General features: G+C 39.9%; 1 protein-coding gene across 1 annotated transcript in view; it reads left to right on the top strand.

Annotated features, from left to right (window-relative positions):
- The window catches only part of LOC110957183 (A disintegrin and metalloproteinase with thrombospondin motifs 16), a 57,870-nt gene that overhangs the window by 7,053 nt on the left and 35,906 nt on the right, over positions 1-14,911 (top strand). The window contains exons 4-6 of the mRNA XM_051957355.1: positions 7,980-8,403; positions 10,712-10,914; positions 13,594-13,677. Of these exons, the coding sequence (XP_051813315.1) occupies positions 7,980-8,403; positions 10,712-10,914; positions 13,594-13,677 (711 nt within the window). The remainder of the gene's footprint in view (positions 1-7,979; positions 8,404-10,711; positions 10,915-13,593; positions 13,678-14,911) is intronic.

Below are 14,911 nucleotides of genomic sequence, written 5' to 3'. Positions count from 1 at the left end.
AGAAAGATCACAGAGAAAGAGAAAGATGTAGAGATAAAGTTTGTAAGGGTCATTGTTCCCTCGCTGACATTTTGAAGTGCCAGAAAACCCCTTGTAGGCAGTGTGATGTTGTAACGACTGCCTTTTCAACTCTACTCTTCTGGCAGCCCATATAGTGGTTTGCCCTGCTTTGATGACAGTAGGGAGATCAACCGTAAAAATCTCTTACTTACAAGCAAGGAATTGGGGGAATAAAAGTAGCAGGCCAGCCCCACTGGCTGCACTGTTCACCTGCCAAGTGCTTTCATTCTCTGCACAGTCACACACATGTGCAAAGGGGGACCATAAAACAGTTCCTCTTCTGTGTCGACTTTATGCTGCAGCATAATACGCTTTAGTCTGGCTTTTATGGGGGTAAGGGCAGTGAGCAGAGTGCTGTGCAGACATTGTTTTAGTCTGGTACCATGAGTCATTATATTTTCTCCTTCATATATGGCATCTTGTCTGATTTTCAGCCATAGTATGGTGCAGGATATGGGCAAACTGATTTTAATGATCCTTTAAATTCTCAGTGGAGTCGTCAGGTAAAAATTTCAGATTTTGCAGAGATTCTCATAATTCTCAGCTATTTGTCCATCCATCCATCCATCCATCCATCCATCCATCCATCCATCCATCCATCCATCCATCTGTCAGTCTATTCATTTTTTGCTGCTTATCTGGGGTCAAGTCACAATGGCAGCAGGACAAGTGGGGCATTCCAGACGTCCCCCTCCTCAAGAAAGCTTTCCAATTCCTCCTGGGGGATCCCAAGATGTGCTCAGGCCAAATATGTGACCCCTTCAGTGAGTTCTGGGTCTATCCCGAGGTCTTGTCCCAGTTTCATGTGCTTGGAGAAGTTCCAAAGAAAGGCACCCTGGAGGGATCCTAATCAGATGCTAAATAAGTGCACTTATTTAGCACTGACAAAGTGGGGGAAAAAAAGGTGGGGGGTTGGTTGGCACTTCTTCTGCAACTTGATGGCAACACCTTTGACCAATTGCACTTTTTGCACTTTTTGCACTTACTAAAGGTCTTTCCTTTTGTCTGAATTCTTGCTTGTGTTGTACATCGCTTTGGACAAAAGCGTCTGTTAAATGAAATTGTAGAATTGTAGAATTGTAGATGCCCAAACCACTTCAGCTGGCTCCCTTAAATGCAAAGGAACAGCAGCAGTACTTCAAGCTCCCTCCAAATGACCGAGCCGCTCACTTTATCTGTAATGGATAAAGCTCAGTTCAGCTGCTAGTATCCACAATATCATACTTTCAGTCACTAACCTGCAACATCTGGTGCACAATTTTCACACCACTTCTGAAGAAGATCCTGAGATACTGAAATTCTTTACTTTGGCGTGTAGCCTACTACCAACCCAGAGGTAGCAAACCACTGGTTTATTGCAATTAACCATGGCTTGGTCTTTGCCAAAAACTGGTGTTGACTCTCATCTGTGCTACTTTATGCTCAGCTACAAACCATCCCAGCATGCGATGAAGACCACAACCTGATGAAGCCAACAGAACCACATCATCTGCAAAAAACAAAGGCAGAGGTTTCTGAACTTCACACCCTTCTCACCCTGGTTGCACCTTGAGATCAGGTCCATGAATTTCACAAACAGAATTATCTAATTGTGTGCAGTTCTGATCAGAAAATGTTAGCATGCTAAGATGGAGAACACATTACTCATTAACTTGAGTATGCTAGCATGGTGAAATTTAGCTCAAAATACCACTGACCCTATCAGAAAAGCCTCACAAAGCTGCTAGCATGACAGTAGATTCTTCGTTCTGCAAGCGAAGAGACTTAGAGGAGTCCATCTATAAACCACAGACCTACTTCAATGGCATGTTTCACAAAGCATTTTTACGTACACATAAATATGATAGAATGCGCCCATGGTAATAATGACTTGGTCTTATGAAGGTTTTTCCCAAAGGAGTTAGTGTCAGACACATCTTGAACCTTTAATGTCTCATAAATTTGCCTCTGTAAATATTACCAGACACTTGTCAAGCTCTCTAACTGCCTATTTTGGCTCCTGGATGTGCCTCATTATCCTTGGGCTTCATATACATCTGTTGGTCTCATCCAATTTCACTCAGACTTGTGAAGAACACCTTCCTTTTGTATCAAAGGGAAATACTAAATGTCCTGCCACTACAAATCACTTGGAGGGCATGTGTTTTCCTCTTGTAAAAGGACGGGTGTGCTTCTTGCCTCTAGGCTAGTAGTAGTCGTAATAATAGAATGCTGCACACTCGTCCCACCTCTGGGATTTCCAAGAATATAAGAGGGATGGTCTACTGATGTGATGAAGCTTTGAAAAGCATACAGTGTGGTCTTGGCATCAGTTTTCAACATTAGATACATAAAATGATCTGAAAGGGCTGTTACCAGTTTTATCATCTGCTCACATTACGTCGTAGAAAGTAGATTAGGTATTGAGTCATCCGCAGATGAGATGGACTTGAGTCAGTTTGGAACAGTTTCCCAAATTAATAGACCTCCAGGTCGTGTAATGTGTTCTGGATAATATGGAAATCCCTAATTGATTCAGAAATGGGAACTCAATGGTGTGATGTCAGGATATCATTCCCAATTTTTCAATAAACTCTGTCAACGCAAAGTCAGAGTTTGAATCGCCGCCATCGGCAGCCTGAAATGTAGTTTTTATGGGAACGGTTTTCATGCAACAAACACAGTAAATCATCAGAGCATAAATCATTGCTGCACTTTGGTCTGTCAAAAGAGGGATAGTTGGGAAATTTTAAGCTATTTGTTGGAATGCTGTTGAAGAATAAATCTGAGATGAAAAATCTCCACTTGTTCTTTTTTTTAAATTTAAATTCTTGAATTGCTGTTGCTGTTTATGTGATGCTGAATAAAAGCTCACACATACTGTGCGACTTATAGACTTGAGTTTAATTGAAAAACATGCTTAGATTGAAATCATTAGTACTAAACATGAAGTATAATTATCGTTCTTTTGTCTCCATCCCAGAGGTAGTGAGAAAAGGAAAAAAAAGACGAGAGAACCATATACTGCTCACAGTCAGGTGCACCTTGTAATGCACTAAATGCTTCCCCCTCATTTCCGTTTTCCTACCGTTTCTTACCTGCCCACCCCTATTCCTGTCGCTGCTTGTCTGGATGAGTCTGACTCCAGAGAGTCCAGCTGTTTGCGCCCTCCCAAGTAGTGTTTCAGCATTTTATGACTGCTATTTGCACCTCGTAGAGCGCAGTGTGTAATCTGATGACTTTGGCTATTTACGAAAGGCACTAGTGTGACCTAATCTCCTAACATAGTGGCCTGCATACATACACTCACACCTAAAGAAAGTGCAGATGTATGTTGTTTTTTGGTAAGGCAATGCTCAAACTGAAAGGCTGAGCAGCATTTATGGACTGAAGACATCATGAAAAGATTTACTGTAGGGGTTTGTTGGAAGACAAAGAGGATGCATGCTGCGTTGTTTGAGACAAACATTTTGAATTCATTGGACATGCAGTACACTGCTATCACATCTGGTCTTTTATACAAGTTCTAAATCTGGTTTCTGTCCACAAATAAAAACTTATGTGTATGTATATATATATATATATATATATATATATATAACATATATATATAATTACCTTGTTTTAAACAATCATAGAATCTGCCAGTGCAATTTAAATTATGCAACATCAGCATCTGGATTGAACGAATTGAACGCAGGCCACCATCCATAAAGACAGCATTCATTACACAATTAGAGGCATTGATGTGTCTCGAGGAGAAACAGTCCATTCAGTCAGATGTAGATGAGAGGAAACAGGAGGATGTGTGGAAAGTGACTCATGGTTCTTGTTATGGGGGAGCTGCAGACACAAGCATACCAGTGGCTCATCCTTAATTGGGCTTTGCAACAAATCACTTCTGAAAGGATTTTCATGTGAAGACCTTGCAAAAAAAAAAAAAAAAAAGCACAGATGCACTTATAAAAACGCTCAATTTGACAACAACTTGTGCAGATGGAAATAGAAGGTCTACTCAGATTTCACCACGGTACACATCTTTGCAGCGTGTAGAGAGAGTTGGCAATGTGTAGTTGAAAATAAGCTCAAATAGTTGTCTCCATGAGGGACTTTTTATTTATTTTTTTGCTAGACGACTATCGAATTGGAACCTCATCAAGGACCTTTGGAGACCCGCATTCATTCCCACTATCTGGGAATAATTGTGTCTCGTGTAACAAACTTCAGTGCTGAAAAGACAGATGAGTCTTTACACAGACAATAGATTATAAGACATAGATGTGGTGCTGAAAAGGAAGAGACAGACGTTGCAGTCAACTTGCTGTCACTTTGAAGCTTTGGGATGTTTGTGCTTGTTCACATGCCTCAAATGGAATTGTTGAATTGGTTTTGACTCATGTTGCAGTTTTGAAATTAAAAGCTCTGCGTGTTTTTGAATAGTTTGCTGAGCACATATCTGCATGCTGTTCTAAAGTGGTGTCTAATGCAGATATGAGCAACAATGAGAGCAAAGCCGTGTTTTGAGATTTCTAGCCGTATGAGTTAGAGAGAGCTGGCAGTTCATGCAGCTGAAAATAAGTTTACTGCAAGTAATTCAGCTCTGCAGATATGTTCAGTGAGTTCTGTTTAAGACTGAATGTCAGCCAGATGCACCGTGCACTCCAGACTGCTCTTTAATATGTATCAGAACATGACAGTTTCTATAACAACTTCCAACTAAACAGTGCGGTCCACGGTGCTCCAGGTGTGAGCCCAGTGATTGTCTCTTTCCATCATGGATTTCCTCTTTTTTTTTATCTGTCCCATCTCATTTGACTGCCATTGGAATAAGCGGACCAAAAATAACCACTCACGACAAAAACAAAGTACGAAGAAAGATTTTTCTCTTATTTCCTTCCACCAAAAGCATCAACCCATGGCCCCGGTTTTCCCCGGAGAGCCGCTTTCCTGCATCTCCACACGAGTACCTCAGCCCTGCAGCCACCCACCCAGACAGAATAAATACTTAGCGTGTGAAGTTCTGGAGGTTGACAGCAGCACAGTTCAGGTCAGAGGCCTCACCGTGACTTGGAACCAAATGTTGACAATTGTCTGTGATTACGCATTGCTGGGGCGGGTGCCATGTGGAATCACGCACCGGCTGTCACATATGATTGTGAGCAACGATCCTGGCTGTGGTATTTCTTGACCGTTGGCAGGCGATCAACAGTTGAAGGTGGTAATGCATCTTAAGCCTCTTTCCAGTTCCTCTCTGTTCTCTTTTTGTCAACAACTGATCCTCCTCTGCCGTCTTTCTTTTGCCCCAAAGCTAACTGAAGTCAATCACCCATAGTGATTGCCGTCTCTTTGTAGTAGGTGCAACATTGTCTTGGATTGTGGTGGTCGTATTTCAGAGGATTTTAACACAGACAATAGAAATGACAGTGCTGGTAAGCGGCTGATGTAGCAAAACATTGACACTGTCTGAGGACTATATTATGTAGCATCATTGGTTTCTTGTGTTTTTTAAAGGGCCAAAAAGATTGTAATCATGTCAGTAAGTAGTGAGTACGAGTGTGTGTGTCTGGCTGTAAATATGTCTCCAAATATGTTTCTATGTCGCTGTTTGTGGTTTTCTTTTGTCTGTGAAACACCAGTTACGATAGGTGGGAAATGATCATTATCCAACACAGAAACACCTACAGACAACAACTGCTGTCCGCTGACTCGTGGTGAGGGCATTAAACCAGTATTACCAGTATTCATGTGACCGTGAACTTTACACTTCAGGGGTCATGTGGAGTCAAGCAGATGTGCGTATGGTTTTTAGATCAAGAGAACTGAACGTGTTAAAACCATATTTTTATATCATTTGAGAGAATAAAAGATCAATAATGCAACATAAATGCATTATTCTGTAAGTTTTTGTTTTTTTTCTCACAGCACACGATGAAAGCCGTAAACTGTGCGGTCACAGATGACACATCTGTACTGGCTCATATTCATCCTTTTTTACATTTGCTGCTTAATGCGGTCCCACTATTTTCCAAGGACTTTGCTCCACTAGTTTTCTGTTCTGTGACAGAAGTAGAGCCTTAAGTTAGTGTTGTTACAATTTTGAATCTGCAAGACTGACTTATTGCAACTAGAGATTCTTTTACTTTAATGCAAAAACATACATGTGCAAATGTGTGCAAATCCATAGGCAAACATTCAATTGTACATTTATAATCTGTGTTTTTCCAGCTGTTTTTCACCCCTTTTTTGTCTCAAACGTCCACATTGTATTGTGTTAAGACACACACAAATACATTCTGCCACTGTGTCAGTCTGTTTCTGTCAGCCAGCGAACTGGCTGCAGTGACGAAGGACCTCACACTCCACTCGCAGTGAAAAAAAACAAAACAAAAACGGAGACTGTAGTCAATTAAACATATTTTAGGGAAATCACTGTTACTGCCAAGTGCAGTTAAAGTCCAAGCAGTTCGTGCCAGCTGACTGTCAGCGCAGATGTGGTGCGTGTTTAGAGAGACCGAGAGAGACAAAGAGAGAGGCAGAGAGCATAAGAAAGTATCTCCAAGTGTCTGAAACTGCCGTGTTGATGGAAGTTTATTGAAAATGGAATATGAAAGCTGAAAATGTCTCTGTCTCCATCCCAAAGAGACTGAAAAAGACGGAGAGAGAAAAAGGTCAACTGAAGAAATATTTTGCTAAACATTTACAGATTTAAAATGGGCTTTCCCATAGTGTAGCCCCGAACATTAAAAGCCCTTTTAGCAAGTCATTCATAATAAAACTGTCTCCATAACAACAGCTTCAACGAGAAAGAAATATTCATAACATCTAAGATTGAATTTAAAAAAAAAAATGTATTGCATACTATAGTCAAAGTATTTTTGTTTTTTAGATTTATGAAACATTTACAGTATAAAATATGTTTGACTTGAATGTTTTTAGCTGTAACTATTTCTACTATTTACTGAATTTTCACTGTTTTGTTCGATCATAGATTCTAAAATTGCATTTAAAAGCATTAATTTCTATATTCACTCTTAAAAAAGAACAGGCCAAAGCTGCTGACAATTGAAGATTGATATTTTTACAAATGGCAAGCAGGGTTTTTTATATTTGTTTGGTTTTTGAACAAATTTTGTCACAGGGGAAAAAAGTACATGCTGACTGTTAAAAAAAATGGTCAAAACTGCAGTTGTAATAGCGTGGTATCTTTGAAAAGTATTAATCGTTCTACAATCCTTTGACCATAAATTTGCATAGTTTTACAGTATTTAAATCAGCAAATTATCAAATGTCTGCTGTTATTTATTTATTTTTACCATTTTTACAGTTTCTTGAACTTCAAAATTTCCGCTGTCTTTGTTTTTTCTTGCTCTTCTGCTGTTAAATTTTCACAATTTTATAAACGGTTAATTTTTTGCAGTTTATCTTGTACTTAGTAAACTTTTTTTATGGTGTAGCATATAGGTTGTTTACAGGAGAGCTGCTCTCTGCCTTTTTGTTTGAAAATTGCTCTATCTGAACCAATTCTTATTTAGATTTTGCTGAGATAAAAGTTGACCCCGAACAGCAGAACAGATGTTGAACCATGGTCGGTAATTGAGCTGCACTTAAGTTTGGAGGGTCAGGTTGCCTTGAACAAGAGTCACATCTTGACTAATTGCTGACAGAGACAGATCGGGCAGCAAAGTAATTGTTCTGAAGTTATTTTTGTAATGCATGACCTCTGCCCTTTAGGCTGCTTTCAGTGGAAGAGAATATTTTAACTTTTGAGGTGTTAGACATCAAGAGTAATAACTCTAGGGGTCATTATTTTCAGACCAGCTTTCTTTCTTTAAAGTATGATCTATGCTGAATGTTGACAAGTGAACATGCCGGAAACAGAAGGCTAGCCTAAATAAGCCTAAATGCTGTGAAGCTAATAAGATCTTCTGTTTTGCCTCTAGTCAGGTTTGATCCGAACACAAGACGCAGACTATTTCCTGAGACCGGTGCCAAGAAGCCTTGCCCAGAGAGAAAACTTCTCAGCACCCTTTAGTCACCAACCTCACATCCTCTACAAGAGACAAAGGGAGTCTGAAACAGCGCAGAAAGGCCGCCGGGTGCTTCAGAAAAGATCCACAGATTCATCTCCTCGCAGTCACTTCGTAACAAACACAGAAACCACCTTCAGCACCGTTCATGAGGATCAACACAGGGGCCTGCAGAAACAGCAAAGTAGCATCAATCCTCATCGTCACGACAACAGCAGCAGCGACAGTCACGGCGAGCATACGACGCATCACCATCACCATGGTAGCCATCGCCATGACAACGACTACAGACATGGGGAGAAGCAGAGGCAACACTTCTGTGGGAGAAGGAAGAAATGTATGTAAGGGCAATTTCTCCTTCTACAGTCCCCATGTAACCTGCACACTCATATTTCTCTACATGTTTAGATTAAATATTCTTGCAGCTGCATCTTATGCAGACATTAAATAAATAAGGAAACAAAGGACACAGAAAAAAGTCAAAGGGAAGCGCACTGTAAGAACCTTTTCTGCAGTGGTGATGTTGCAAATCATTTTAAATACTCACCATAAGATTTAATCATGAGATTAACCTTACAAATTTATCTTCTCCCGCTTAGGGGATATTTGGCCCTTTTTGGTGCTTTAACTAAATTACATTATGTAATTGTATATTCTGTTCTGAAAAATGCCATTCAGCCATTTTTGCCCAACACGTGAAAATGGATAACATTTGACATGTATATGAAAATGTTCCCACGTAGACATGTGACTCACATTGTACAGTTTCGGCGCTGTTTTATTAGTCCTAAATTTCTACACATAACTAAATTATCGGTTTGAACTTAAGTTAAAGTTGAACCACATTTGATAGGAATTATCGCATCACTTACAGTCGCAGAAAGAAAAGAAAAACACATGTAATATGGTGATAAATCTGTTTGTTGACATTTTTGGTTAACTCTGTTAGTAGTTAACCTCACACAGTTGTGGTTGGTTGGTGTAATGGGAACATTCACTGGTGGACTATGTTCCCATAGTCATTTTTATTTCTATTAGCGAATGCTGATATCATCATATACATTCAACAAACATTCAAAAACGCTACAGCTTTCATCAGCCCCTTTGGTGTTAAATAGAAAAATGCAGTTGGCATGTAGGTTTCTAGATTGGACAGAGATTATTTCATTATTATACATTTTTTTAAGTCAAAAATGTCAGAGACCACAATAACATAGTTCATATTTGGAGGAATATTTCCCGATAAAACAACCCATGGAAGATTGGAAGGAACTTTTTTTTTTTAAATTAACTATGTATTTGTTATGATGTCAAAGGTTTCCTCAATTCACATGGACATTTCTGCTTGACTTAATTAGTGATTTAACCAATGAAAGGTCAAAAGGAATGTTTAAATTCACTTTGCAGTGTGACAAATGTTTGTTCTCAAGAAATTACCACAAGATCAGTTAACATTGCTCGTGTCACAGGGGTCACTGGAACAGAGAGCAGGCAGGGATTGAAGCGGTACCACCAGCATCACCCTGCAGAACTCCAGCTGTCTGTCCCCTGTGAAACACACCATGTTTACATTTCCACACCATGACTTCACTGAACACCTGTGCTGTGTTTTAGTCAGAAAGGCACTTTGGTCGTTCACCTGCCTTCCGCCTATGTAAGCAAACTTTCTAGCCTTTGTAGTTTATCTGAGGCAGGCAGTGATAGGGGAAAGCTGTGATAACCTTAAACATGGAAGTGAAGATCGGAGGCGATAATGCCAAATGCCACAGCGGTGTTAGCCTGAGCTTTTTCACTGACAGGTGTACGATTAATCTTGTGTCACAGTAAAAATATGAATGTGATGTGAATGTGAGAAAGTGTGTGTGTTTCTGAGTCACAAATAATGGCTGATAGTACAGTGCTTTCCTATAAAAAAGCATTTTATCTGTGTCAGATCATTTTGGGCACAATTCAAAATCATCTTTATTACCTTTAGTTTGCAGAGGTGATTAAAACAGATACATGAATTGGCTTGACTTCTCTGTGCTGTTTATTGTCTAACATTGTCTGCAGAGCAATAAACTGCTCAGGCATCTCTTTGATGACTGCACTGACAGGAAAATGGATGCTTTAGCTTGTAAATATTTCATATACATGTTGGTGCATATATCGTGACTTTCTGTAGCTGCAGCTAATGCACAGCCACATCCTGTGGTTTCACACTTTACTTAATGGTAGCATAACACTGGGACTGCCAGAGTCAACAAGAGAAACAATCTCAGTCTGCACTTTAACCATGACATCAGGTCACAAATGTAAGAGTATAGTTAATCATCTAGAGTGGTTGTCAGCTGCTTGCCAGCATCACCGGTTAAAGGTAGCCATTTGGCTGGTGAAGGTAATTTCAAAGCTTTTCAAAACATACAGTCTAATCAGCTGTGGGAAATAAAGCTTGCACCTATTTGCAATGAACATTATACCTGCTATATCTGCATTTAAATTGCTAAAATTAATCGCTTAATCTCTGTACAGTAGTTTGTTCCTTCCTGATCATGTTGACTCTGCAGCCAAAGTGCACTGCAGGTTGTTTCCACATGTTTTACTTAAAACACTGAATTACTTGATGAATTCTAACTCCTTTTATGTTCCACCATCTGTTGTTACAGATATGCCCAAACCTCCAGAAGAAGATGTTTTTATCCTCCCAGATGAGTACAAGTTCGTCCCCAGGAACAAAAGGGCAGCGCTGATGAAGAATCAGGCCAATCAGAAGCTCAATGTGGAGACTCTGGTGGTGGTGGACAGAAAGATGATGGACAACCACGGCCATGAGAACATAACCACATATGTTCTTACTGTACTGAACATGGTGAGAGAAATTCAATTCTGCAGTCCTGGATAGAATAAAACAGCATGCCACTATAGAAATATGTTAGCATGCTAATGTGGACCCATCTGCAGATGTCTACATTTAGCCCAAAAACTGTGATTGTGCAGAATGCAACCATTGCGATTGCAGCAGGAAAACAATTGCTTGTTTTATGCACTGATATTGAATGAGGAAGCTGTCAGTCATCAGCAGCAAAGGTTGTAATTGAAGTAGCTGCTACCAGACTTTCAGGGAGCTCTGATTTGTACATGTTTTCCATTCAAGGTGCCCAGACTCAGCAAGAAGTCCTAATTTCTCCAGTAATCCTGTGTTAAGTCCATCCACTGCAGCTGGCATCGCTTTGGAATAATCACATTGACACAGTGCTACAGGTCAATCTCTTACTAGCTGCTATATCCAGTAAAAGGGGCAAAGTTATCAGCAACATCTCAAAAACATTCACAGGAGACTTCTCAGTATTTCTGGGTTCAATGTCGTAGGCAATGTGAGCAAAGTCTATTGAAGTATGAATGGATGAATGGAACAGCCTATATGTCCACCGCCAATCTTCATATTCCGCATGTTTCATGATCCATGAATTGGCCTTTAAACTTTTATACATTTTTACGTCTCCTGAAGTCTGCAAGAGTTTACATGAACTCCTACATGAATGTCTGCGTGCAGTCCAAAATTCACAACTATGCTGCAAAGACAGTAGTGTGCATACATGGAATACATACATGTTCAACCCATTAAGCATGTAGGAAAAATAGAATTTACTGTAATAGCAGCAACTGTCTGTGTGCATTTACACAAGGGAGTATAGTCAAGGCTTTACACCGGCTCACTGCTGAGTCTGCTTAATTTAATAATAGCAAATATGATATAGGATGTCTTCCTTTATCACTTCTATTTTTCTGGACAGTCCTGCACACTGTCAGCATGTATAAAATATTTACAAGTGACTTAACAATAGTATGTCTAATGTGACTGACAGTGACATGTTGCAGTGGCTTATTTCCCCGCATCAAACAAAGTTTTGGGATCAACAATAAAACTTCCTATGATCTGTCATCATGCAGCATGTAGCATCAGCTGACACTGGTTGAAAGCCATACAGTTTATTTGAGGTTTGCCAATACTAAGGGCTTGGTGACTTGACACGCCTGTCTTCCAGACTAACTTATCAGACAGAAGACATCTAAAAACATGAAACTGATATCTGGGTGAGATCATCGCCGCGACGCTCACAGTGTCCCCCCTCATTCGTCTCACTTGATCTGCAGGCAAATTCCGTCACGTTCGTTTTGCTACTTAATGACTGACTGGCAAATCCAAAGATAATCCGTCTATTTTGAAAACATGGTTCCCTCTAGTAGAATCCGAGTTGGAGCAGTCGCAGGCCGCCTCAGAGGAGTCACCTAAATAGAGTATGGAGTTTCACAGAAAACACCCAGCCCTCAACCCCAGCTGCACCACTCCCAGGGGTCTTGAAAAGGTTCTTTAAATGTTTGGTGAAAATTAAATCTCGTCAGCCTTTCCAGCATTCACGCAGATTTATGTTTTCTCTGTGGTACAGTTAAAAGACTTCAAAAACATTTTTATTTACCAATTTAAAAAAAGCATGCTGTGCGTTATGTACCACAAAATGCTGAAGCTCTATGGGAACTGGTGTGACTGTTTCTTCTATGTGGCCATGAAAACACAGCGATTCACAATCATCTAATCTGATCAGATCAGGCTGTGCAAATCGTACATTCTGTCAAACACCGGTGTTTCGGGACATCTCACTTTAAGTAAGTGGCTTTGATTCCCTCTTTGACTTAGGCATTTTTTTCATGAGTTTGGCAACAAACCGCTGCCATGTGTCTTCTCATGAGTCAGTGCAAAGGAAGACCGAACATGAGGAACATAAGGAATGAATGAGAGTCTTCCTGGGGAAAGAAAAAGACTTTATGAGTGGCACCTTATGAATTCACAGGGAGAGAGACAGATAGCGAACATGAACAAAAGATTAAGAGTCTCCTTTTAAAGCCCGAACTGTTATGACTGATCATATGTCGGTACAAGAAAGTGAATTGGAAACAGCAGTTGTGGTTGTCAGACGTCAGCAATATTGATTGTGCTTTGTGTGTTGTTTCCACAGGAATGTCAAGGTGTGTTGTCTCACATCTGAAACAGGCCTTTTTGTTGTATTTGCAACGGTATTATTATCAAGGCTTAATAAGCTTGACTAAATGATTAAAACATCCATAATAGTCGCATGATTCACATTGAACCTTTGATTTTTAGCAGACACAGAAATGCATGTGGTGCTTAGTTTTCAGGATGAAGTCAGGGAAGTTTTTGAGAGAGTAAGCAACATGTTCTTTGAGTTGTGTCAGGATTTTTTTTTAAAGATAAGACTAGATGTTAAAGTTTCAGCAGCTAGATAAAGATCTGCACTTAACCCTACCACCTTTATCAAGCCATTTGCAAATGTCAATTATGCTTCAAAATTACATTAGATTTAACTGGACCACAGTGTCTGTGTTGATTAAAGTTATATTTGGTTGTTCTTTATGTAAATAACAATCTGCAAGCTTAATATCATGAGGAAATTTTAGACAAATTAAGGTGTTTAAGTAAATTGTAGTAATGATAATGATGTATAATAATGTTTGCTTGTGCATCCTCCAGGTCTCCAGTCTGTTCAAAGATGGTACAATAGGAGGGAATATCAACATTGTGATAGTGGGCCTCGTCCTCCTGGATGAAGATCAGGTGAGCATCTCCAAAACAGCATCAGGGGAAATCTTCAAATGCCCACAAAAGTCAGTGTTGTACACTAATAACTTTGTGTGTTATTTTGTGTTAGCTGCACACACTATGCAGCTTCAAACAAAGAGAGAATTCAGGAAGACAGATCATTTGCTTGTTTATTTGTTGTCATGCCTGAAGGTTCAGGGCTCTGAGGTGTCTCAGAAGATTTTCCCGGGGTTGTCCTAACTACTAAGGACTTTTACGGTGGTTAATAATAGGGTTCATGTTTCCTTGAATCTTTGCCAGAATTAGGAGGGAAATTCTCGTGGAGTGAAGCAGTTGGAAAAAGAGCAGGAGCTTAAAAAAAGACAGAAGCAGGAAAAACAAAAAAACAGTCAGGCAATTTGAGGACAGTAACTTCTGCTTTGCATCCATCTCTGATGTACATAGATTCCAGTCTTCCTTAAGAGGAATCAATTATCAGCAGGAGGAATGGCAAAAATGCACAAATCTCTGAGACATTTGATGTCCCAGCAGTAACACTTATTTTCTCTCAGATCTTCATGTTGGGGCACAGTGTCCTAGTGGTCAGCACTTTCGCCTTGCAGTAAGAAGATCCCCAGTTCAAATTCCGGCATGGGCCTGGGATCTTTCTGCATGGAGTTTGCATGTTCTCCCTGTGCATGCGTGGGTTTTCTCCGAGCACTCCGGCTTCCTCCCACAGTCCAAAAATATGCTGAGGTTAATTGATACCTCTAAATTGCCCGTAGGTGTGAATGTGAGTGTGATTGTTTGTCTGTATATGTAACCCTGTGACAGACTGGCGACCTGTCCTGGGTGTCCCCTGTCTTCGCCCGAGTCAGCTGGGATAGGCTCCAGCACCCCTGCGACCCAAGTGAGGATAAAGCGGTGTATAGAGAATGGATGGATGGATCTTCATGTTGCCTTTAAAATGCAGATGTTTAAAGATCTTGAAGATTAGGCAAAGAACCAAAAATGCTAAGTTTAAATTTCAAGAAGTTTGTTGTCATATTCACAGAAAATTAGACAGTTACACTGTACAATGAGATTCTTACTTTGCTGATCCTCTTTAACCAAATGTACACAATGTAGAAAAAAATATTACTTCTAAATGAATAAGCTTACTAAAACTGACAGCAGCAGTGGTCATAAAATGCACTGTGCATTTGCAAACTATGGTTTGAATGAAGTGACTATGACAGCAGTAAAGTGATTACAATAATGATTACAAAGT

The sequence above is a fragment of the Acanthochromis polyacanthus genome, chromosome 12, assembly GCF_021347895.1.
Source record: "Acanthochromis polyacanthus isolate Apoly-LR-REF ecotype Palm Island chromosome 12, KAUST_Apoly_ChrSc, whole genome shotgun sequence".
Classification (NCBI taxonomy): Eukaryota; Metazoa; Chordata; class Actinopteri; family Pomacentridae; genus Acanthochromis; species Acanthochromis polyacanthus.
The sequence above is the reverse complement of the archived record's forward strand: the minus strand, read 5'-3'. Positions and strand labels throughout refer to the sequence as shown.